At 43.3% G+C, this 23598-nt stretch overlaps 7 protein-coding genes across 13 annotated transcripts; 3 read left to right on the top strand and 4 right to left on the bottom strand.

The window, feature by feature from the left end:
- Positions 1 to 52: 52 nt before the first annotated feature.
- Positions 53 to 7089, bottom strand: LOC119546646. Of its 3 annotated transcripts, none has more exons than XM_037853107.1 (3): positions 6965 to 7089; positions 737 to 996; positions 53 to 664 (listed from the first exon to the last, which is right to left on the bottom strand). In XM_037853107.1, exons 2-3 carry the CDS (start codon positions 861 to 863, stop codon positions 252 to 254), a joined length of 540 nt encoding a protein of 179 aa, XP_037709035.1. In that variant the 5' UTR covers positions 864 to 996; positions 6965 to 7089; the 3' UTR covers positions 53 to 251. The 3 variants fall into 3 exon arrangements, with proteins under 3 accessions (XP_037709035.1, XP_037709026.1, XP_037709043.1); XM_037853098.1 differs by lacking the exon at positions 6965 to 7089 and adding an exon at positions 1610 to 1847; XM_037853115.1 differs by lacking the exon at positions 6965 to 7089 and adding an exon at positions 1794 to 1815.
- On the top strand, positions 2918 to 3823 carry LOC119546631 (serine protease 3). Its single transcript, XM_037853074.1, has 2 exons — positions 2918 to 3186; positions 3244 to 3823. The coding sequence occupies exons 1-2, from the start codon at positions 2918 to 2920 to the stop codon at positions 3797 to 3799; spliced, it is 825 nt and encodes a 274-aa protein (XP_037709002.1). The 3' UTR covers positions 3800 to 3823.
- Positions 4480 to 5352, bottom strand: LOC119546637 (serine protease 1). Its single transcript, XM_037853085.1, has one exon. It carries the CDS (start codon positions 5337 to 5339, stop codon positions 4539 to 4541), a length of 801 nt encoding a protein of 266 aa, XP_037709013.1. The 5' UTR covers positions 5340 to 5352; the 3' UTR covers positions 4480 to 4538.
- A 457-nt stretch (positions 7090 to 7546) lies between the features above and the next one.
- On the top strand, positions 7547 to 13672 carry LOC119546610 (transient receptor potential protein). The gene is made up of 14 exons (XM_037853050.1): positions 7547 to 7695; positions 7754 to 7991; positions 8048 to 8190; positions 8891 to 9092; positions 9183 to 9359; positions 9499 to 9733; positions 9791 to 10089; positions 10144 to 10511; positions 10576 to 10933; positions 11408 to 11627; positions 11895 to 12060; positions 12123 to 12283; positions 12412 to 12566; positions 12625 to 13672. The coding sequence occupies exons 1-14, from the start codon at positions 7547 to 7549 to the stop codon at positions 13564 to 13566; spliced, it is 3813 nt and encodes a 1270-aa protein (XP_037708978.1). The 3' UTR covers positions 13567 to 13672.
- A 146-nt stretch (positions 13673 to 13818) lies between these two features.
- On the top strand, positions 13819 to 15210 carry LOC119546665 (cardio acceleratory peptide 2b). The gene is made up of 3 exons (XM_037853127.1): positions 13819 to 13974; positions 14562 to 14723; positions 14790 to 15210. The coding sequence occupies exons 1-3, from the start codon at positions 13911 to 13913 to the stop codon at positions 15017 to 15019; spliced, it is 456 nt and encodes a 151-aa protein (XP_037709055.1). The 5' UTR covers positions 13819 to 13910; the 3' UTR covers positions 15020 to 15210.
- A 96-nt stretch (positions 15211 to 15306) lies between these two features.
- On the bottom strand, positions 15307 to 20436 carry LOC119554776. Of its 5 annotated transcripts, none has more exons than XM_037865823.1 (9): positions 20177 to 20436; positions 19215 to 19399; positions 18952 to 19160; positions 18256 to 18870; positions 17710 to 17870; positions 17453 to 17654; positions 16341 to 17392; positions 15844 to 16048; positions 15307 to 15696 (listed from the first exon to the last, which is right to left on the bottom strand). In XM_037865823.1, exons 1-9 carry the CDS (start codon positions 20304 to 20306, stop codon positions 15399 to 15401), a joined length of 3057 nt encoding a protein of 1018 aa, XP_037721751.1. In that variant the 5' UTR covers positions 20307 to 20436; the 3' UTR covers positions 15307 to 15398. The 5 variants fall into 5 exon arrangements, with proteins under 5 accessions (XP_037721751.1, XP_037721766.1, XP_037721758.1 ...); XM_037865838.1 differs by having other exon boundaries at positions 16341 to 17371; XM_037865830.1 differs by having other exon boundaries at positions 17710 to 17867.
- A 1736-nt stretch (positions 20437 to 22172) lies between these two features.
- Positions 22173 to 23404, bottom strand: LOC119556825 (endocuticle structural glycoprotein ABD-5-like). The gene is made up of 3 exons (XM_037869284.1): positions 23325 to 23404; positions 22517 to 22647; positions 22173 to 22458 (listed from the first exon to the last, which is right to left on the bottom strand). Exons 1-3 carry the CDS (start codon positions 23340 to 23342, stop codon positions 22233 to 22235), a joined length of 375 nt encoding a protein of 124 aa, XP_037725212.1. The 5' UTR covers positions 23343 to 23404; the 3' UTR covers positions 22173 to 22232.
- Between the last annotated feature and the right edge of the window lie 194 nt (positions 23405 to 23598).

Below are 23598 nucleotides of genomic sequence, written 5' to 3'. Positions count from 1 at the left end.
CTGCTGCTATTACCTTCCAGAAAAATATATATTTAGTTATCACAGTTTATTATTTAGCTATAATAACCACACATTTATTTATAGTTTTTCTTTAAATGCTGACATGTATAAAAAAGTTTTGTAATTACAAAAGTTATTTTCTATTTAGCTGGAAACACACACATTGAGCACACCTAAAAGCACATACATAAGTGATTAATTCCGAACGTTGGCCCACTAAACCGTAAATCCTGGGGTCTAGAATCCGGCATCTAGAGCTGACTGTTGGCCAGGTGATTGTCTATGACCCCCTGGATGATCCTCATGCACTGCCGCTGCCTGGCCACCGTGTTGTCGATCAGCTGCTCCGTGAACTGGCTGGCCGCAATGTTCGTGTTGGGTGGGATGTCCTGCGTGCAGGATATGTACTTGTTGAAGATCTCCGTGTTCAGCGAGGTGGCCAGGTAGTGTTCGGTCTCCTCCAGCTGCTGCAGCTTGTCCAGATCCTGGGCGGACGCCAGTAGCTTGCCCTTGGCCTTCTGGTACGTTTGCAGCTCCTGCAGGCTGGCATATTCGGCGCTATTCAGCTTCACGGATCTATCGCCGTCCGCACCCTTAACTACGCCCTTTGTCATCTGGCGTATGTGGTACTTGCGCTCGGCCACAAAATTGCCCAGCAAGTATCCTGCCCAAACAAATGCGACTCGTTAGGGAATGTCCTTTGATTTCATGTTGTGCATCCCCTGGATCCACTCACCTGATATCAGCATGAAGAAGGCAATCGTTAGGACCAGGGAGGCACACGTGCGCTTGGAGACATATTCGCGGAATTCGCGGGAGCTGTTGGCCCGCACCGCCGTCTCGTAGCTAAGTACCTGGTGCATCCTGAGGATTCTCTGGGGGATTATAATCTAGGGCCTTCTTGCCTGACCTAGTCACTTCGAGACAATCGAATGTGTCCTTTGATGCTGCCTTGGAACATTTTGGTTTCCTCTATTGTACTTTTGGTGGAAGCGTCTGTAATATTGGTCATTATAATAAAACATCAGAAACTAAGTTTTCGAAAAGAACTTATTAAAAATAAAAACCAAATAACTACATTTATACCTTATTTTTTGATATTAAAAAAATACTCAAAGATAGATGTCTTATCTGTTACATGTAGATTATTATTACAGGAGATAATTTAGACTGTATGATAAATTGATTATATATATATATTATACATAATAATACATACATAGTATTTTTTGTACTGTGAGAAAACTGAGATAGGCTACCATTTTAATGTGATTAATTCAAAAGTTTGATCTTATATTGATCTAATTATTATATTATGAAAACAAAAAGTTCGCTTGGTATTGAATGATTTGACGATATTTATTTATAACACCTCTTGCCCCTGTAAGCCAGGAATCAGTTTAAGTTCCTCAAACTTTTAGTCCCGCATTAAAGCCACGATGTCATTACTCCCAATGAAAGGACTTGGCATGATGATGCCGCTGATAGGGCAAGAGCGTGACTTAATCGCCCCACCTTAAAAGGTAATCGCGGCCCTGTTGTTATGGGCATCGTGCACGGCAAACAACACTATCCTTTAAAACACTTCTTCGAACAGCCAGTCACTCACTCGGTGTAAAGGGTGTATATATAGTGTATCCTCTTTGTACTTCCAGGATATTGTACACATGCATTAAATTAATTAATGCCTGCACTTTTGTTTCTTTATTTTGCACTGCCTGTAGGAATCGAGTTGAATACCATGGATGTACGCGCGCTTAACTTTTAATTGTATTATTAATTGTTCGGAATACTCGTGGGAGGTCCTGGGCGATATCCTCGCGAAGGGGTCTGAATGCCTGAACGCCAAGTCGGGAACTGAATCACAATTCGTTGGGGGTCGGCTTTAATAGCTCTCCGTTTCGTGTGGTGAGTTTCCTGCCCCGAGATGTTGCACATTTCGATTGGGAAACGAGAGAACGGCGGTCAAGTGGAAGCACGGAGAATGCAAACATAAACATTCCCCATAGAATCTTAATGAGTGGACTAGTCCACCCACTCCGTTTGTGGCTTTCCTCAGAACTTGTATCGGATTTCACACACCATCGTCGCTCTCTAGAAGGAACTGCACTGCACCAGAGTTCCGAAACTGGACTTCCCTTTTGATAGCCATAATCGTATTTTCTTTTCTGTCCCCCCGTTCCTCTTGTTCTTCAAGGATATCACATGACCCTCGAGGGAAATTTCTATGTCGGAGGGTTTAACTGGGTTCCATGGCTGTATTGTCATTTAAAAAGGAAATAAAAATATTTACTAAAATATCTATCTAGCATGCTTGTAGTATTTTTCATTCACAATGTGCTCTAATCAGTAACCCGCTTTTTAAGTACATTTCAACTCATTCTATCAGTCATTTAGTCAAAGTACTAACTTGGTGATATAAATCAATTTTATTAATTGAATTTAATCGAACACTTTATATGTGCATTGATAATGAGTTCATTCAGGCTATATAAAACTATGACCACCATGGGAGGTTTTTTGTGTACCAAAATTAAGGCAGTCGTAATCTTATTGGCAGTGGCTTCACTGTGCCCACACGATTGTCCACCATCGGGATCTAAAGGTCGAGCATCACAGCATCGAGGGTCGTATAACCAATGGCAATGAGGCAATATGAGCTTCCAATCTTGGCCAATCTGAATACTTAAACTTAACATGAAGGTACTTTATCTGTAATTCTTCTTTTTGAATATTAATCTTTTCAAACACTCAGCTAAAGTAATTGCCAATATAAATCAAACTTTTTCATTGATAAAAGTCACTGAGGTAGCGGCACATGCACGATAAGATTTGATTCTTTAAATTTACATCGATAATGATTTGGGTTGGGCTATATAATATTCGGACCACCAATGGAGCGAATTAGTCTTCAAAAATGAGGGGTCCTATACTCTTGTCGCTTGTGTTTTTTCTCGGGGTCTGTAGCGCCCTCAAGGTTTCCCACTCGGCAATCCACCCGCGGGATCTTGAGATTCGTCATGGGTGGAGCATCGAGGGTCGTATCACCAACGGAAATCAGGCGAGTGAGGGTCAGGTGCCCTATATCGTAGGAGTTAGCCTTAACAGCAACGGAAACTGGTGGTGGTGCGGAGGATCTATTATTGGACATACTTGGGTGCTGACTGCGGCCCACTGTACCGCTGGGTAGATTTTAAAAATAATATATCAAATATTCCATTAATATATTTCAAATCTTTTCAGTGCCGATGAAGCTTCACTGTACTACGGTGCTATTAACTACAACGAACCTGCCTTCCGACACACGGTCAGCAAGGAGAACTTCATCAGATATCCCCACTACGTTGGACTCGATCACGATTTGGCTCTGATCAGGACTCCCCATGTCGATTTCTACAGCCTGGTCAACAAGATCGAACTGCCCAGTCTGGATGATCGTTATAATTCCTATGAGAACAGTTGGGTTCAGGCCTCCGGCTGGGGAGCCATTTACGATGGCAGCAATGTGGTGGAGGACCTGCGAGTGGTGGACCTGAAGGTGATCTCCGTGGCGGAGTGCCAGGCCTACTACGGAACGGAGACGGCCTCCGAGAACACCATCTGTGTGGAGACTCCGGACGGCAAGGCCACCTGCCAGGGCGACTCCGGTGGTCCTCTGGTCACCAAGGAGGGCGATAAGCTCATCGGAATCACCTCGTTTGTCTCCGATTACGGCTGCCAGGTTGGAGGACCTGCTGGCTTCACCAGGGTCACCAAGTACCTGGAGTGGATCAAGGAGGAGACCGGCATCTATTATTAGATGCTTTAAAGGATAAACTCTTAATGTTCACTTACTTCTTTGGAAAATATGTTGAATTTGTTTAAAATAAAGTGATTTATTCACTCCATTCTTTGGTTTATTTTGATAATGAGACCTCGGACTATACACATAAGAACTTTCTAAACATTCCAAGCAAACTGAGGATACAAAACTTTTTTCTTTTCCTTAAAGTACAATAATTTAGAATAATGAAAACATTTTATGTTTGATCAAAGTTTGCCTATAAACAAACATGGGTACCTTTTACATATTAAATTAAAGTTAGAACTAAATATACATTTTTACTGGACTAAAATTATCTAGACATTTCCTGTCTAATGTGTTTCTATCATATATTTAAATGTAAAGAACCTTTGAAAACTCTTTACCTTCCTAGTACTGTCTTTAAATATTATTGACACCCTATAAAACAGGTTGCAAATTAGGCACACGTCATTCCACTTCAAATATGGGCCATAATTTTAACAAAGAATGCACTTGCGGTTTGCTTATCAGCCGGAAAGACTGGACACGATGATAACTTGATCAAAATTTACAGCCCTCGAGTTTTACATACGAGTAGTACATACTACTCTAATAATACTACTAATAATAACCGAGCTGATCCCCAATATAAAGAACCAAAACCCACCAAGGATCAAGTAGGAAACTCCCATTGCTTCATTTGCTATATCGTTTATTAAAGAGCCCAGTTAGAACTGGGATAACATTCAGCTGCTTAGTTGGAGATGCCGGTGTTGTCGCTGATCCAGTCGAGGTATCCGGTGACGCGGGTGAAGACGGCGGGGTAGCCGGACTGGCAGCCACTGGCGGAGCCGAAGGAGGTCACTCCGACCAGGCGGTTGCCATCGTGCGTGACCAGGGGGCCACCGGAGTCGCCTCCGCAGGTGGACTTGCCGCCGTCGGTGTTGATGCAGATCATGTAGTCGTGGAGGGACCAGTAGCGGCTGCAGTCGCTGTGGGACATGATCTGGACATCCACGCTCTGGAGCCAGTCGGGGAGCGGGCTGCCGTCGTAGGTGCCCCCCCATCCGGAGGCCACGGCCCACCAGTTGGCGTAGTCCTGGTAGCGGTCGTTCTTGCTGGGCACGTCCACCTTGTTGACCAGGCTCCAGAAGTCCACGTGCGGGGTGCGGATCAGGGAGATGTCGTTGTGCAGGTTGCCGCTGTTGTAGTGGTGGTGCTGGATGATGTCGCCACTGCCCACCCAGTGGGTGTACTGTGGCTGGGTGCGGATGCTGGCTCCGTAGTTGATGGTCACTCCGTTGGCGTCGTTGGTGCAGTGGGCGGCGGTCAGGACCCAGGTGTTGCCGATGATGGAGCCTCCGCACCACCAGTTGCCGCCGTTGCCGCTGAAGCTCAGGCCCACGATGTAGGGCACCTTGCCCTCGTAGGCCGGGTAGCCGTTGGTGATGCGACCCTGGATGTCCTTCATGGGCACCGGGGTCAGCTTCTGGGCGGGAGCGGGCACAGCCGTAGCCGCGGCCACGGCCAAGGCCAGGAATACGAACAGTTTCATCTTGATCAAGTCGTACAACTTATGAGGGATCCAAAACCCGGCAGCTCTTTTATACGAAAGCAGCACGGGTCTTATCTCACTTATATATGTAAAACTCGCAGACTGTAAATTCACTTCATTTTTTGCAAGTGCCTAACACTTAAAGGTAGGCAATAACAAAAATCAAAGAACTAAACTAATCAGTTTCTTCAGTGATTCGACGAGTCGGTTGACAATATCATAAATTTGGTTTTAATTCATGAAATCGCTATCTGGGGAAGTACATTTAATTTACACAGCTTGCCAGATTGACCCATTGAAATATCTTATCTGAAATTGGCTTTCTTATTAAGATAAGCTTTGAATTTTATTATATGCACATAGATTCCCATAAAAGATAGATTTTAGCCCACAATCTTGTCGTTTCCGTTGTGGAGACAGTGAAAGTGCAACCTGCTACAAAAAATCGAGGCAAAATGAGCTCTTTCCCTTTTTTCTCGTGCCGTAGAGAAAATTGTGCACATAACTCACGAGGGCTCTTGAAAGGCTAAATAAGGCAGGAGTTCTGTCGGAGGCCAATGTATCATTGAGTGCAGCAGCATGATGCACTGGGAAAAATCATAATCCTATTAGGTGGGTGTATATAAACAGTAGACACCTTGATAATATTACCAGAATTCCATCGCACATACTTTCAGTTATGCCCACTAATTAATTTGCACTTAATGAGTTTCCATTCGCAGCCGTGGCTTTAATTTCGAAATTCCTGGGAACACCATTTCCTTCCCTTCGAGAAATGTGAGCAGGGTGCATTGGCCCCGCTGAAAACCCCGTACAAACTTGAACACGTACGATGCCATTCCTATTCCCATTCCCATTCCCTGTTCCATTCCGCCCGGAGCCCCATTGAACCCCTTTTCCACCTTTCGAACACACATCCATCTCAAAGGACGCTCCTTGGAAGTGGGTTTGCTCCTTTGGATTTGACTTTGCCTTTGCCTGGCATTTAGCTCCAAGTGCATTGACATACAAAAAGGCTTCAGCATTGAAGGTTCAAGATGTTCAGCTGCCAAGGACGAGTTGGGATCCCCAGTTGGGTTCCCCGATGTCCCTTTCCCCGCTTTGATTAATCAATATTAATCAATTACAAAGTCGGAATCACTGACCCAGTGGCAAAAAGATGGTTTAAAACCATCGCATTTCTGTAAAACCCGACTGTTGAGAACAAGTGTGGTGTGTTTTGTGGGTCTGTTGGTTCCGTCGGTTATCCAAGAGCTTAAAAGCTTGACTTTTCACTAGTTTTACGGACTGTTAACGCCGTGCAGTCGGAATAAAAATAGCTTTCTGATAAGGCAGGTTTTATTTAGCCAGGTTTATTAACAACTACTTACTTACATTTTTAATAAGAACTAGACATATGGGGTGCCACAGAAATAACAAGGTTTTTAAAAACCCTTATGTGAAAAAGGGTGTCAAAAAGTATGCAATGAACTATAAGGCCGCCTTTCAAAATGAAGCTTACGGATTTCCACATTCTAAATACTTAGCTGCATACTTTTTAAAACTTTTATAAGTGGTTTAGTAACTATTAACTATTAGGATCCCCATGTATCTAAAAGTTGAAAGTGTTGAAAGTCTCTTCTTACCGAATTCAAACTGTTTAGATTTATGAAACGCCATACAAATCAAAAAATCGTTATTCCAATTTAATCAAAACACTTCGAATATCAAAACATCTTACACTTTGCTAGGAAACCCATTGCAGACTATGGATTTCCAGGCATCAAAGCGGTTTGGTCTCCTTGCTAGGGCTTCGAAAATCGAATATAATGCGCTGCTCACTCATCACGTGCCCTGCAGCTAAAAAATAGGTTGCTGCCTCCGAAATGCAGCCCCACAACTACCAAATGGTGGTCAAATGGGCCCATTGACTTGTGTTCTTCCCCCAACACATTGACCGAGTTTTAGCCGAGTTTAGGCACTAATGTAATTAGTGGAATATAGCCACTAGTGGCTGCCACTTCTGCTCAGTGCAACGCGGCTAATTGGAGACTAAACATCGTCACGATGGAACACTAAAGGATACAGTGCGCGAAAGGATTAAGTGCAGGACTCCTCTCGCAGGAGCAAGGATATAGATTTATATCCTGTACCCAATATATGTGTGTGTGAAATGTGAAGTGACCGAGTGGTTCTGAGTTCGCATAGACCAATAAATCGGTAGCAACATGGGTAGCAACACGGAATCCGATGCCGAAAAGGCATTGGGCTCTCGCCTGGATTACGATCTGATGATGGCCGAGGAGTATATCCTCAGTGATGTGGAGAAGAATTTCATATTGGCCTGCGAGCGTGGTGATCTGCCGGGTGTTAAGAAGTGAGGTTAATAACCGGATTTAAGTGGTCTTTGAGTAATAAACGGATTATCCTTGAAGGATTCTCGAGGAGTACATGGGCACGGACAAGTTCAACATCAACTGCACGGATCCCATGAATCGCTCCGCTCTGATTTCGGCCATCGAGAACGAGAACTTCGACCTGATGGTGATCCTGCTGGAGAACAACATCGAGGTGGGCGACGCCCTGCTCCATGCAATTTCCGAGGAGTATGTGGAGGCCGTGGAGGAGCTGCTGCAGTGGGAGGAGACCAACCACAAGGAGGGCCAGCCCTACGTGGGTAATATCCATCCTTCTGATGCTCGGGGGACTTATTTCTGATCCTTTGGCAGAGCTGGGAGGCGGTGGACCGCTCCAAGTCCACCTTCACCGTGGACATCACGCCCCTTATCCTGGCCGCCCACCGCAATAACTACGAGATACTCAAAATCCTCCTGGATCGCGGGGCCACGCTGCCCATGCCGCACGACGTCAAGTGAGTAGCGATGTCCTATACAGAGATGTCCTTTATGGAGATGTAGTGGGTGTCGATGTGGTGAGCTTCCTCGTCCTTCGGGAGGCACGTTCCATTGTTTGCCCAACTGGCATCCCACTCATGGGTACTTCTAATTATACCTAATTGCGGGCAAATTAGGGTGGACAATTCATACAGGGTGTGAGGATTTTTTTGGCGGAAAGGAGTGTAGTTTTAGGATTTTAGTTCTTTCTACTTAAGTGTCATTTAAATTTCCTTCAATAAGGGTTTAAACTGCCTCAAATAACATGCAGTTCTCTTAAATGTTTTATTTTTAATTTCATATCTGCTTGGTTTTAGCTTTAAATTGGCTGTAAATAAAAATATCCTTGAAGGATACATGGGTGATTTCCATTTTTTATTGCAGCTGCTTTCTAAATATTTTTTTTTTATCGAATTTTGAAGAACATTTTCTGCTGTGCGACAGTGTTGAATAATAATAAAAGGTCCTTTGAATATACTTTAGTTTTTCTTATACCTAAGGGTCCTTAGTATCTTCTATTTTCAGTTTCAAGCTTAAGTATAATTTAGGATGAACAGAAGGTCCTTTAAACCACCTATCTTTAGATATTTCTTTTTTTTCATATTGACTGTCTCTTTAAAAATACCAAAGCGTTCTAGGACATTCAAATATAATATAATATATTTTACATACCTCCAGGTGCGGCTGCGATGAGTGTGTGACCTCCCAGACGTCGGACTCCCTGCGCCACTCGCAGTCGAGGATCAACGCCTACAGGGCTCTCTCGGCCAGCTCGCTGATAGCACTCAGCTCCCGGGACCCTGTACTGACCGCCTTCCAATTGTCCTGGGAACTGAAGCGTCTGCAGGCGATGGAATCGGAGTTTCGTGCCGAATACACGGTACGCTAGTTGTACTATATTATTCAATGTAAGCGCTGCTCCCAGTGCTGAATGCGAATGCGAATGCCTTTGTTTGTGTTTGTCCAACAGGAGATGCGTCAGATGGTGCAGGACTTCGGGACCTCGCTTCTGGACCACGCACGCACATCCATGGAGCTCGAGGTGATGCTCAACTTCAACCACGAGCCGTCCCACGAAATCTGGTGTCTCGGCCAGCGACAGACTTTGGACCGATTGAAGCTAGCCATTCGATATAAGCAGAAGACGGTGGGTTTTGGTTAATCTTGCGATTAAAAGACTTTGTTTACAAAAAAGAAGAAGGCGTTTTATAGCAGATATACGTATATTAATACTCTACTTATTAATAAAGGATGCTAATTAAATATGATTAATTACCCTGCGATAGTTTGTGGCACATCCGAATGTCCAACAGTTATTGGCCGCCATTTGGTATGATGGACTACCAGGATTCCGCCGCAAGCAGGCCTCCCAACAGCTGATGGAAGTGGTGAAACTGGGTTGCAGTTTCCCCATCTACAGTTTGAAGTACATCCTGGCCCCGGATTCCGAGGGGGCCAAGTTCATGCGCAAGCCCTTTGTCAAGTTCATCACGCACTCCTGCTCTTACATGTTCTTTTTGAGTGGGTACAGTCGTGGTTTCCCCAAAACCATCTATGTAATTACTCTCCCATCCGCAGTGCTTTTGGGTGCCGCCTCTTTGAGGGTGGTGCAAATCACCTTTGAACTTCTGGCCTTTCCCTGGATGCTGACCATGCTGGAGGATTGGCGCAAACACGAAAGGGGTTCCCTGCCAGGTCCCATCGAACTGGCAATCATCATGTACATAATGGCTCTTATATTTGAGGAACTAAAGTCACTGTACTCGGATGGCCTGTTTGAGTATATCATGGATCTTTGGAACATAGTGGACTACATATCGAATATGTTCTATGTGACGTGGATTCTTTGTAGAGCCACCGCCTGGGTTATAGTTCATGTGAGTTTGTATTATTACTGAATAACCAAGATATAATACATATTTTCCTTATAGCGTGATCTCTGGTTCCGAGGCATAGATCCATACTTCCCCCGTGAGCACTGGCATCCCTTTGATCCCATGCTTTTATCGGAGGGCGCCTTTGCTGCCGGAATGGTCTTTTCATATCTGAAACTGGTCCACATTTTCTCCATTAATCCCCATTTGGGTCCGTTGCAAGTCTCACTGGGTCGCATGATAATCGATATTATAAAGTTCTTCTTTATCTACACACTGGTTTTGTTTGCCTTTGGTTGTGGTCTCAATCAATTGCTTTGGTACTATGCCGAACTGGAGAAGAACAAGTGCTATCACCTGCATCCCGATGTGGCTGACTTTGATGACCAGGAGAAGGCCTGTACCATATGGCGAAGATTTTCCAAGTATGTGGTCGGTTTTTTTTAAAGTAATAGTTTAATAATAACCCTACTTATATAACTTTTCCAGCTTATTTGAAACTTCGCAATCCCTTTTCTGGGCCTCGTTTGGCCTGGTAGACCTGGTATCATTTGATCTGGCTGGAATCAAGAGTTTCACCCGCTTCTGGGCCCTCCTGATGTTCGGCTCCTACTCGGTCATCAACATCATTGTGCTCCTCAACATGCTCATTGCCATGATGTCCAATTCGTATCAAATCATCTCGGAGAGAGCCGATACCGAGTGGAAGTTTGCCCGTTCCCAGCTGTGGATGAGTTACTTCGAGGATGGCGGCACCATTCCACCACCGTTCAACCTCTGTCCCAACGTGAAGATGTTGAAGAAGACTCTGGGGCGAAAGCGACCCTCACGAACCAAGAGCTTCATGGTAAGATGAACTGTAAGAAATTGGATGCTATTGGGCTTTCAATTTTAGAGGGATTAGCGCCTTAATTAATTAGATTTCGTAAACAAATATTTAATCTTAAAAACTAAAATTATTTTAAAGAACATTTTTTTAATTTATGGGAAGATTTAAATGTTGTATTGTAATGCATAACCTTTTTTTTAACCACAAATATCCATTAATTTAAAATTCTTCGAAATGTTAAAAGTAATACTATTATTTTTTTTGTAAGAATACCATTTAAAATAAGATACAATTTTATAAATGCAGACATTTTTTCAAGTTTAACCACCTCACAGTGAGAGGCGGGACAATCAATACAAATCTTTGGCAAAATCATTTTCAATCAAGCCCATGCAGCGCAGGCTGTGCGTCAAAGAGGAGGCTAATACATCCTTTTCCGTGACCTTCCACCCCGTTTTCAATTTCTTCTCTTTTCCAACTCCAACCAACCAGCGCAAATCCCTGGAACGGGCACAGACCCTGCATGACAAAGTGATGAAGCTGCTGGTCAGGCGGTACATTACGGCGGAGCAGAGGCGGCGGGACGATTACGGCATTACCGAGGATGATATCATTGAGGTGCGCCAGGACATCAGCTCCTTGCGATTCGAGCTACTGGAGATTTTCACGAACAACAGTTGGGAAGTTCCGGACATTGAGAAGAAGTCACAGGGTAAGGGAAGAATGCCCTTAATGATGATAGCTATGATGAATGATAAATGAGTTCGCCCCTGAAATCATAAATTATTTGTCTTATAAAAACCTATAAACATGATTACAATACTCTTTAAATTTGTAGGAGTATTGTAAAAAACCTTTGAAATGGGTAGAAACCAAGATATAATATCTTGAAAATTTAATGATTACCTTTAATAACAGAATGATATATTCAGAGAATGTTAAAAATAAAATGATTATTTAAAAATGGCAACTGTTTTAGGTGTTGCCCGAACCACCAAGGGCAAGGTGATGGAACGTCGCATTCTCAAGGACTTCCAGATTGGTTTTGTGGAGAATCTGAAGCAGGAAATGAGCGAAAGTGAGAACGGCGCAGATATCTTCTCATCGCTAGCCAAGGTCATTGGCAGAAAGAAGACCCAGAAGGGGTAGGTCTAGTTTATTAGATAGGATTGTATAAATATTTTAAAAAAAATTTACTAAATTATAGAGACAAGGACTGGAACGCCATTGCGAGAAAGAACACTTTTGCTTCCGATCCCATTGGTTCGAAGCGATCCTCGATGCAACGCCATAGCCAAAGAAGTCTGAGGAAAAAGATTATCGAGCAAGCCAATGAGGGTCTGCAGATGAACCAGAACCAGTTGATTGGTAAGATTTTAAAGATTCTTGAGAAAAAACTTTCTTGATATTAAGATAAAGGTAGTCTTGTATGCTAAGAACGTTTTTGAGATCGAGAGAAAATTTCTTATATATAAACCACACCTTGTCCATTCCAGAATTCAATCCCAATCTGGGTGATGTAACTCGGGCAACGAGAGTGGCCTATGTCAAGTTTATGCGAAAGAAGATGGCTGCCGATGAGGTTTCCATAGCCGATGAGGGAGGTTCCACGAATGGCGAAGCGCAGAAGAAGCCGCTAGATGCCGCTGGGGTATTAAAATGACTTTATGACTTTTCCTATTCAATCTTATATTTCAACCTATTCACAGTCCAAAAAGTCCATAACCAGTGGCGCTGGCGGAGGAGGTTCTTCCATGTTAGCTGCAGCTGCTCTGCGAGCCTCAGTCAAGAATGTGGATGAAAAATCTGGAGACAGTGACAAGGATAAGAAACCCGGCACTGTTAGCAAGCCCAGTGAGGCGAAGAAGCCAGGTGATGATAAGGATAAGCAGCAGCCTCCCAAGGACTCCAAGCCGCCACCAGGAGGTGCGAAGCCCGGTGACCAGAAGCCAGCTCCAGCAGCAGGTGCTCCAAAGCCCCAAGCAGCTGGAAGCCAAACCAAGCCCACGGACCAGCAGAAGAAGGATGCTCCGGCACCGCCAACCAAACCGGGAGACACCAAGCCTTCGGCTCCCAAGCCCGGAGAGCCTGCAAAGCCCGAGGCAGCTGCCAAGAAGGAGGACTCCTCCAAGAGCGAACCCAGTAAGCCGGGAGCCACCAGTGGAGCAGCCAAAAGTGCAGCTCCCTCGGCTCCTTCGGATGCCAAGCCGGATTCCAAGCTGAAAACCGACGCAGCTGGAGCTCCAGAGGGCACCAAGGCCACCAATGGAGACAAGAAGCCGGGTGACTCCAAGTCAGGAGAGGATGCCAAGGACAAGAAGCCAGGTGACGATAAGGATAAGAAACCGGGAGATGATAAGGACAAAAAGCCTTCAGATGACAAAGACAAGAAACCGGACGACAATAAGGACAAGAAACCGGGTGACGACAAGGATAAGAAGCCAGGAGACGACAAAGATAAGAAACCAGGAGACGACAAGGATAAGAAACCGGGTGACGACAAGGATAAGAAACCAACTGATGACAAGGACAAGAAGCCAGGAGCAGCTCCTCTAAAACCAGCCATCAAAGTGGGTCAAAGCAGTGCGGCAGCTGGCGGAGAACGGGGCAAATCGACGGTCACAGGTCGCATGATCTCCGGCTGGCTTTAGACCATCCTTACAGCCCAGTTTCACCCGTTTGGATAGCAGTTATATAGACATAAGATCCCTTGTTTGTCAGAACAATAAACGAATCTTAAATATAAGTGTACCCACACATGTTGCAAGGACCACCTGTTGCTAGCAACATCTGATTTGCATCCCAGCAACATTCATCAGCCGCCCCGTGGGTCCGGTGGCAATTTATTTGACTGCCATTCTCTCCCTTTTTCTGGCCTATAAAAGAACAGGAACTCCGACCAGAAGCATCAGACAACCAGTGACCGTTCTAGGAAGAACATCTGACCGAAAAACATATTTTGCCAACCTAGTGATTCGTTTAAAAGTCTGCAAACATGAAGTCAATGTTGGTCAACGCAGTTTTAGTGCTTTTTCTAATCGCAGAATTCAGTGCAGCAGGTGAGTGTGGAATGGAGTGAAAACCTTTCCATCGAAAAACACTAAAGATTTAGTTTCACCTGATAAAAAGATTTCCAAGCAATTGACTTTAAAGCAAAGAATTTTCAAAGAGCTTTTAATAACTTCCAAACATATTTTACAGCTCCTTTAAAAGAAAAAGGTAAAGCAGTTACCATTTAGTTTTATTTTCCTTCTTCTTCAAATTATTTTTGCATTTTATATCAAAATTTAGCAGTACAATTTAAAGCACTCTTAAAAAGGCATGAAATTTGCATTTCTTTTCTTAAAATTGGTTCGTACTTTTAAATCCTCAAATGGAATAGGTCGCATATATTAAATCTAACTGCTGGAATAATTAAAGCGACATAGGTGATGAATTAAGTAACTTAAAACTAATACTCCGTTATACCATTCTTGTTTCTAAAATTTTTAAAGAAGTGATGGTAATTTACATTAAAGAAAAACCAAAAATACTTACTAGCTTATAGTATCAAGTCGCTTTGGTTATTATAGCAGTTGGGCACGAAAAGAGCTTATTCCATGGTATCCTAAGCACATAATTTACAAACCCCTAACACTCCATTCAGAGATGGACCACGACAAGAACCGCCGCGGTGCCAACATGGGTCTCTATGCCTTCCCGCGCGTTGGCCGCGGAGATCCGAGTCTGGCGAACAGTCTGCGCGACGGATTAGAAGCTGGGGTCCTCGACGGCATTTACGGAGATGCCTCCCAGGAGGATTATAATGGTAAGTCGTTGCGGCCGGATAACTAATTGGCCTAAACGCCCGCGGGGACGTATTTCGCCATTCCAGAGGCCGATTTCCAGAAGAGGGCCAGTGGTCTGGTGGCCTTCCCACGCGTTGGCCGCGGAGACGCCGAGCTGAGGAAGTGGGCCCATCTGCTGGCCCTGCAACAGGTGCTCGATAAGCGCACGGGACCCAGTGCCTCGTCGGGATTGTGGTTCGGTCCCCGGCTCGGAAAGCGCAGTGTGGACGCCAAGTCCTTCGAGGACACCAACAAGGGACAAAAGGAATTCAACTAAGCCCACACACTCTCTTATGATTGATGAACTGATGATGAAAGGCACCTACTTTTTGACACTCTCAATGTCGTAAACACCTTTTTGTACATCAAAGAGAACGCTTCTAATTGAATATTGTAACGGGTATACAGCAAATATGTTTTTCGGTCAAATATATTACGAATTAAGGGCTGGTGAGAGCTTGTAATTAATGTCTTTGTGTGTTGTTCTTGCCATTTCTAGTATGTAAATATAATAAAACTCATTACATAGTCTGCAAAATGGGTTTTAAAGGAGTTATCATCTTGTTCGAGTATTAAGAAAAGTTTATTCTAAATGATTTGCAAACATTTTTGGTACAGATATGCCATGACAAAGTTAGGATCATAAAATATGGGATCTACTCCTGCTGTTGCTTGAACTTGCGCAACTCGGATTGTATGGCCTCGATAAGGGGCGCAGTTCCCGATGAACTTCCAGCTGGATTAGACGGATCCAATCTGTTCTCCATTCTCTGAGTAGGACCTGCGCTCACGGGCCGATTCAGTGTGGAATGCGAGCTATACATACTCCCTCCTCCCCAGGCACTATAAGTCGGGGATGGTGGTTGCGTGGAATGCGCCGACTTGGAGGTCTTTTCCGGCTGGGCTGTGGCCGGACGTTCAGCAATGGCTTTGGACCCTCCCGAAGGATGAAAACTGAAAGATTACAAGATTATTATACGATATCATATAATATCACATCATATCATATCATATGATATCATATCATCATCTCTTTATATCATCTTCATATCACAGCACATCATGATATATCATATCATCCTTTTGCTTTCAGAACCTCACCTGGGCAACCCCGCTGATGAGCCCCTGTGCTCCCTCTTCGTAACCCTCCTGTTGTTCGTGAAATTCTGGGTGGGCAAGGGCATGGGTATATCATCCTGGCTGGAGTACATTTGCAGGGCTCCCTCCAAAAGCCCCTCGTAGTGATTTCGTATTGCCGACGGATTGTGCAGCGGACTGGGATTGTAGTCCGCATAGTTGAGGGCCTCTGGGGAAGATCGATTGGAGAAGTTGAGTACGATATAAGGGGACTGACTTTACCAGGTTGAAGAGGGTGTAACTAGGTTGTTAGTTGGCTACGTTTTGGTTATCGGGATGTTATCAGGATATCAGGAGTTTTGGTGCAAGCAATAACAATAACAAAATCAACGACTACAGGTTGTCCTAGTAACGCGACTTGTCCCCAAATCGAACGTCGCCATTGTCATCGTCCTCGTCGTCATCGTTATTATTATTATTACGCTTAGTATTATTCTTTGGGGTTTCTCCTCCCGGCTCACCCTGCGTCTGCTTCTTCTTGTGCCGCTCCCAGACCACGGGACCCACAACTCCCGGATCCGGATTATCGCTGTGCGAGGCGGAACGCACATTCCTAACGGATGACGGCGGTGCCTTGGGACTGGGAAAGCTGGCGATGGTGGCTATGGTGTTGTCCTTGCTGCCCTGGGATTTATGGGATCTCAGGGATCTCGTGGAGTTGTGCGGCGCCACTGCATTCACATTGTCGTAGTAGGTGACGAAGACGGGATCTAGGACTCGGTTAAGGGGTTCCGGGTGAGTACTTTTGGGAAACGCCCTCACAGAAGCCATCGATAGAAAGGATCCCACACTGGCCGTGTCGGATTTATCAGAGGGTTGCAGATTCCTTATCATCTCGTTGTTAATGGCCTCGGCGGAAACGCCTCTTCCAGTCTTTTGAGTCAGCAACTTGTTCCGATGATAGTTGTTGTGGGGGTTGAAGGCCTCGTTCCTTTGAAAGTTCTCGTAACTCCGACGCATGACCTCCGGGGAATCCTCCGCGGAGGAGTGACCCGCCAGGGAGCCCTGAACAGGACTCGTCTCCAGGGAACCCACGCGATTCTCGTTCAGATAACGCCTTCTTGACTTATGCCTCATCTTGTCGCCCTTCTTCTCGGACACCACAGATGTGTAGACCGTTTCCTCGTGACCCTCAGCACGATCGTATTGATGACGCCTCTTATGAGCATCAAACAAACGGGCTGCCTTGTCATCTAGTATCCTTTGGACATCGGCACTCGGCGGATTGATGGGGCAGTACACCGAGGAGTCGGAAGTGTTGTCGGTCGATGAGGTTATGGAATCCCGACGGGATCGGGATTGGTTCTCCTGCGGCGGAGCTGGAAAGCTGATGCGTGGCTCTCGTTCGTAGGAGAAGTTCCGCACACCCGTGTCCCTGGAATGCGAATGTCCTGGACTCGGTTCTCCTTCGGTCCTCTCACTGGTCGTGGGACGCATCGATTGACCCTCGGAGAGCAATTCGTTGCGGGAGGAGTTTCTGCAAAGGATACTCCTAATATAACAAGATTTCGAACTGAATGTAAAATCCTTCAATTTAAGGAGATGTACTTTATATATGTAGGATATAACTTACCTGTTGACTGCACTAAGTTCTCTTTGTCGGGAACGCGTTCTTCCAAGGAGTAGAACTGCCACAAGGAGCAACATCAACAGGAGAATGGCCAAGGAGCTGATTACCACCAAAGCTACGTTGTTTTTCACCGAGTTGAAGAACCCAGCCTGTCCACTTCGAGGAACAGGAGCCAAAGCAGTGGCCGTGGGCTCCCTTATATAGGCTAAATAAACAAATATAGTTTGTAAAACGGTTTGTTGAGAGATAACTAAACTCACGTTCTGATTTCATATAGACAGCCTGTCCAAAAGCCTTAACCGCCTCTGACTCGCTGACCAGTTCCATATCCTTGGCTGCTGTGGTGGCCAAAACAGGTCGACCATTCACCAAAACCGTATAGATCAACTCGGTTTGGTTGGCTATAGGACGATCATTGCTACTAAAAAATATTTTAAACAGGATGATAAGATAGTAAATCAGATTAAAAAACAAAGATAAATGTGTCTTCTAAGCGAAAAATTAAAAATATGTTATAGTTATGTTTCTAATATTAAAGATCAGGGAAATTAAGGTATTAAATTGAATAACAAAATGTTGATATGTTATAACAATTACCAAAAAAAGTACCTATATCTTTTATGGAAAAGTATTAAGTGAGTTCTTAAAATAAAATGTTTCTGAATCAAATCCGAAAATAACTCCATCAGTGCATATTCCTATCCATATCCACATCCCCAACATGAAATTGATATTTTTTACGAGTGCACTTTGTGGGTTAATCAAACTCCTAATATAATAACAAGTTCGGCAGCTCAGGCACTTACAATTTGAGGTTGACGTAGCTGTGCTCCTCCATGGTACCGAACCCATTGGTGTTGGTGCTCCACTTTTGCACATCCGCCTCGCTAATTTGCGTTAGGTTGTGTATGACAACTCTGACGTGCTCGTCCCTATAGAGTGGTTGGGTTTGGGGCTGGGATCGGGGTGGCTCCATCCCCCCCTCCATCGCCTGTTGTTGTTGTTGCTGCACCGGCGGTTGCTTAGTCAACAAGGCTTCGTGCATTTCCCGCAACTTTTCCGATTTTCCATTCTGCTGTATGAGCTCCCAGGGGATCAGAGTAACGTATGCCCCATAATCTATCGATTCTGTACTGGTCGAGGGGGTGACCCCCATCGGAGGTGGCTCCTCGGACTGCTGCTGCTCCTCCTCCGAGTTGCTGGCCCATTCGGTGTCTTCGCCCAGTCTTCTCACAGTCTTGATGTAGTGCTCCTCATCCTCCTGCATGTCCAGTATTTCCACATCATCTGCTGGTGATCCCGTGGTGGTTTCAGGTCTCGTTGGTGGTGTTAAAGATTTACGACGTTCTCTAGGAGCTGCCGGTACGTTAACCCCTCCGATTTGCTGAGCTCCAGTTATCCCAAGATGACGGGTTTGCTGCCTGTTGTTTAAAATTATATCGTGATATAATTTTTTTATAATTGTTGATATATTATCTATTATCTACTGTTTAATCATTTACCTGGTAAAAGCCAGACGATATAAACGTGCCAGCTTTTCCTCTAGGGTGGGGTTATCCTTGGCGGTATAGAAACCCGACATGACCGTCAGCAGCCAATATCTTCGATCCGTGGAGGAATAATTAAGGGGAGGCATTCCTGGACCACCCATATCCCAAGTGCCGCCACCATCATCCGGTTTACAATCCAGGCAAATGGGTATGTCAATTTCCTATAAACCAATCTTTAAGATCTTCTCCCAGTTTAGTTCCCAACTTTAACTCACATTATTTCCATCCACATAGATAGTGGCCACCACTGTTTCGGTCTTAAAAACCGTTTCCTTGCCCTTGGTAATGCCCGTGTGCACCTTTTTCAGGAAATCCGGAGGGCCATCGCCCGAGCCAGTCCAAAAAAAGTCTTCCAAATGTATTTCGTCCTTAACTTCGGGATAGTCATCATCGGTGTTGTCTGGAAATGTCATGGTTTTATTATAACTATAGCAGTTTCTTGAACTTTCACCCCGTTTCCATAGAAAGTAAACAATGCCTTATGCCTAAAAATAAATGTTGCCTGTACAAAAAAGTTTTTATATGGCAATTTTAATTTAATATGTATGTTTTATATATAAAAACCCTATACCAAAGTTGTGTAATTATCGTGCCTCAATCATTTATCAATTGTTATTTACCAAATTTATTGGTTTTTGATTTGTTTACCCCTTATTTTGGTTACAGGTTTTCGAGTTTGTTTGATCAATTGCGCTAATGGCAACATATTTCCTACAATGAATGCAGTTGAACCTCAGCAATTATGCTCAAGGTGGTTCCTTCTGAATGCACTCTATGCGGTTAATACCCCCTCTCCTTATAGACAACAATAGCATTACCTTATCGATTAGCACTTTCGTTTCCGAAAACCCAAAGACAGGAACTTGACAATTTGCTTGCGTGTGGCCCCCGCAATTAACTAAACACCTGCCTTGATTTGGCAGGTCGAATCACCTGGGTCAGTCCTCTTTTTACCTTTCGGTTTTTGCAATTAACTCATATTGATTGTCCTAAATTTTTGCTGCGGTCAATGATGAATTTTTGATGTTTTCTGTGTTAATGCTTTCGACCAGAAATGCGTAAAGCGTTAAAGGTCAAAATACTTGCTCCATACAAATGGGTACTGGGTACTGGGGGACCCTAGAACCTCTAGATAATATAGAACAAAACAATTTCCCTCGCTGGATGCTCAACTTACCGTGACTTAATTGTATAAGCGGCTGACCAAGCTGCGACTTTTGCGTAGCTTGGCAACTTTGTTGGATGACCAAAAATAAAGATATAAGCAGAATCGTTTGATTTGCTTTCATTTTCACTGGATTATTCATGAGCGTTATGGTCACTTTCGGGTGTTTTCACTTCGTACCGCATTTCCCTTTGCCACGAGCTTAAGAATCGGTTGCGATGAGGGAAAATGTTCTACTGATATAAGGCGATGAAAAGCCGAATCGGCACCGTCGAACGTCAACCGGGAACTAAACGCTCCATTGTAATCCAAACATTCTCGGGGGCTATACCTAAATATATGGTGGTGCGGATGGCTGACATTGTTATAACCCGCTCTCTGTTTGGGCCGCTTTATGCCTGGTCAGTTACCTGGGTTACCTCAGTTGGCGATTTCGGAGGCAACAGGCATATATCGGAAAAGCGCGCCAACACAAAAGCCTTCCGCTTTCCGTAAACAAAGAAGAGCTTTCCACCAAGTCTGACTTTTTATGATAACTTTTCATAGCTTTTTGCGACAACATTGGTAACAAAAAGGTACTGTGTATAAACTTTTGGTCATGGTTCCAGTCTTGGTTTATAAAAGCTATCCTAAAGAAATACCAAAGCTGCTTAATAAGGCAACGAATTCTATAAGAAATAATTTAACGGCCTATTTCTGAGAATAAAATATGATAATATGACATCTATAATTATCTAAGTATAATGTATTAAAAGTTTCAAAGAGTTTCCTTAAGCTTCTTGAGTATAAATTGTAATTATAATAACAACATTATTCTGAAGTTCAATAGAGTACCTATCTTGTACTCATCATTTAAAATCTTGAATCTATGGAACACTGTAAAAAACTATAAAACGGCCTTCATATTATTACATGAATAATAGCTTTTTGGTAAGCATAAGCGTTATTAAAGTGGTTAAAGCTTGATTAATTAATAATAATTAGCAAGTAGTTTAAACAAGTTTTTAATCTGTTTAGCCACAAAGCCATACAAATAAATTAAGTACCAGTATTAATTTTTACACGTCAACATTTCTTGTTATTCTTTCTTCTAATAGTCCGTAGTGGTGATGGCTGACAGTCATTTGTCCATATTGGACTTGAAAAAAGGGCCTTCAAATTACTATTCAAATAATTTGTTCACACTCGTGCACACCACTACAGAAATGATAAATTAATTATAATTATTAAGTAATTTAAAAAGATTTCCTCAAGTAATAAATCCGATTGCTCAACGACTTCTGTGAAAATCGCTGAGCGGCCTTCGTCTTATTACTTGAATTATTGTCTTTTTACTAGTACCCGACTAGTATACAATTGATTAATTAATAATTATCATGGTGCTGAGTAGCTTCCCACCCAATTTTTTTGGCATACTTGTTTCTGTGATTGATGTAGCCGCAAAATAAACCAAATACGTCACACAATGGGACAAGGTTTTCTATGTAGGCTTTCAAAAAACCCCCGAAAAAATACATAATTATTACGAAATACCATTAATCATCACTGGAAACAAGTTTTTTTTGGTCTAAATGCTTCCAGGAACCAGTCTAATTTTTGGTTCTTCATTGTTATCATTATCTGGATTCACTAAGTTTAGATTTTAATTATACTTCTGCTATGAATTAAGGCTGTCAATTTTGAGCTGTAGGCGCTTATTACCTTGTGAGTCTCACCTGAATCGTCTTTGTATTTAAATACATGTGTTGAAGTTTGGCGAAAAACCAACTGAATGTATTTGTCAATGCCTCCGAGATTCTTAAAACTTGTTTCGGGTGTCAGGTCCATCATGACTGTAGAATGCGCTAATTTGTCGGGCGTAAAGTCTTTTTAAAGGTCAAGACTATTACGCAACAGCAAACTCGTCTATCCAGAGCTAGGTCCAATCCAATGATATTGAAACAAGTAAACTTGATCTTGGCCAGAAGGCGAATGGATATTCTTAAGAGGTGCTAAACCAAACAACCAGTTTCAGCAGAAGAAAATATATTTTTTAAAGCTTTGTTTACAATTCTAATCTATCAAAGGCTTAACCAGCAGCGGACTTCAGGGCTCCAGGGCTCAGTTTGCGGTTCTTAATTTGGTAACGGGCCTTGTAACCATCCTTATCGGCGGTGTACATCGTAACAGTATCGGTATCAGTCTTCTCATCATATGTGGAGTAGGTACCCATGACCACCAGCTGTTCATTTTCAGTTCCTGGGTTCATGATGACACCAATTTCCTCGCGTTTGCTTCCATTAGGGTCATCAATGCTGCAATTTAATTATAAATTAAGTCCCTAATCTTTAAGGAATGAAGGAGCATACGTACTTGAAGCGGTAACCCTCCTTGGTAGGAGCTGAGTTGTAGTATTCCGTAATAACGGTGGGTACGAAAAGGGAGTCCAAAAGTCCAGCCGAGCAGTTGGCTGCCATAATGGCCACCAGGGCAGTGAAAAGTAGCTATAAGGAAATAATAAAAAATTACGTTTTTTAAAAAAAATCTCCTAACCTGTAATTAATGTTACCTATGTACATAGTTTGAAAAATGTATTAACTACTTACTACCCAACTTTATTGTTTTCAATTTAAATGTATTTCTTGAAACTTTCAGAACATTTTCTCTTTCACACATTAGAGCCTATATTACCAGATTTCTACAATTTATATGTTTCATGATTTTATGGTTTTTTTAAATACGCTTTTTCTTGTGACGAGTTTAAAGAAAATATTTTAAAAAAATATTTTAGTTTTTTTTTAACCAAACACTTTCAATCTGGTTTTCTAGCACCTTTCCGTATTAGATAATCTTCTGGTCTTAGTTAGGAATGTGTCTCTAATAAAAAAGCCACAAATTTCTAATTTTTGCAATTTACTTGCGAAGTATAACCGCTTTGTGTCAATTGGACAATATTTCAAGCAGCCCGGGCTATTAGCACAGCTGCATCAATATCAATGTCTTGTGAGCATTGATAGACTCTATTTGGATTGTTCACACACTTCACATGCCAATGTAATTGTAATTGCCGCCCCTTTGGTTGTTCTGAAGTCGTAGGTCTCGGTCGAGGGTTCCGAATGAGGAATGGGAATCCGATTCGGACTCGGATTCCGATCGGGTTCCGCCCTGAGCAACTGCTTACCAATTTCGCGGAGGCCATGTTGATGCGCGCTGAAGTTACGGAGCTATACTAAAGCATCCGAAGCGCGCCCCCTAATATATAAAAGTTAAGATCTGCATAGATCTTTCAAGCTCGCGACGTCAGGCACACACACAGTGGATAAGTCATATTTTTTACTTAGTCGGTGCCACTATTGAGTAAAACCGGTCGCTTCTCGATTCTCTAACTTAAATGCTGAAACAAAACGCCAACGCCTTACAGCTATTATGTTTCAGTTTTTGGAAGACGGATTCGG

The sequence above is a fragment of the Drosophila subpulchrella genome, chromosome 3R (assembly GCF_014743375.2).
Source record: "Drosophila subpulchrella strain 33 F10 #4 breed RU33 chromosome 3R, RU_Dsub_v1.1 Primary Assembly, whole genome shotgun sequence".
Taxonomy (NCBI): domain Eukaryota; kingdom Metazoa; phylum Arthropoda; class Insecta; order Diptera; family Drosophilidae; genus Drosophila; species Drosophila subpulchrella.
Note: the sequence above shows the minus strand (reverse complement) of the source record. Positions and strands in the feature narration are given on the sequence as shown.

Coding starts and splice junctions, on each gene's coding strand:
- LOC119546646 (XM_037853107.1), bottom strand. CDS start 863: ATGCACCAGGTACTTAGCTACGAGACGGCGGTGCGGGCCAACAGCTCC. Junction 665..736: donor CTTCTTCATGCTGATATCAG/GTGAGTGGATCC, acceptor TTGTTTGGGCAG/GATACTTGCTGGGCAATTTT.
- LOC119546631 (XM_037853074.1), top strand. CDS start 2,918: ATGAGGGGTCCTATACTCTTGTCGCTTGTGTTTTTTCTCGGGGTCTGT. Junction 3,187..3,243: donor GCGGCCCACTGTACCGCTGG/GTAGATTTTAAA, acceptor AAATCTTTTCAG/TGCCGATGAAGCTTCACTGT.
- LOC119546637 (XM_037853085.1), bottom strand. CDS start 5,339: ATGAAACTGTTCGTATTCCTGGCCTTGGCCGTGGCCGCGGCTACGGCT.
- LOC119546610 (XM_037853050.1), top strand. CDS start 7,547: ATGGGTAGCAACACGGAATCCGATGCCGAAAAGGCATTGGGCTCTCGC. Junction 7,696..7,753: donor GATCTGCCGGGTGTTAAGAA/GTGAGGTTAATA, acceptor TTATCCTTGAAG/GATTCTCGAGGAGTACATGG. Junction 11,628..11,894: donor CATTGAGAAGAAGTCACAGG/GTAAGGGAAGAA, acceptor CAACTGTTTTAG/GTGTTGCCCGAACCACCAAG.
- LOC119546665 (XM_037853127.1), top strand. CDS start 13,911: ATGAAGTCAATGTTGGTCAACGCAGTTTTAGTGCTTTTTCTAATCGCA. Junction 13,975..14,561: donor CGCAGAATTCAGTGCAGCAG/GTGAGTGTGGAA, acceptor CACTCCATTCAG/AGATGGACCACGACAAGAAC. Junction 14,724..14,789: donor CTCCCAGGAGGATTATAATG/GTAAGTCGTTGC, acceptor TCGCCATTCCAG/AGGCCGATTTCCAGAAGAGG.
- LOC119554776 (XM_037865823.1), bottom strand. CDS start 20,306: ATGAATAATCCAGTGAAAATGAAAGCAAATCAAACGATTCTGCTTATA. Junction 19,400..20,176: donor GCTTATACAATTAAGTCACG/GTAAGTTGAGCA, acceptor TGACATTTCCAG/ACAACACCGATGATGACTAT. Junction 19,161..19,214: donor TCTATGTGGATGGAAATAAT/GTGAGTTAAAGT, acceptor ATTGGTTTATAG/GAAATTGACATACCCATTTG.
- LOC119556825 (XM_037869284.1), bottom strand. Junction 22,459..22,516: donor AAGGAGGGTTACCGCTTCAA/GTACGTATGCTC, acceptor ATTAAATTGCAG/CATTGATGACCCTAATGGAA.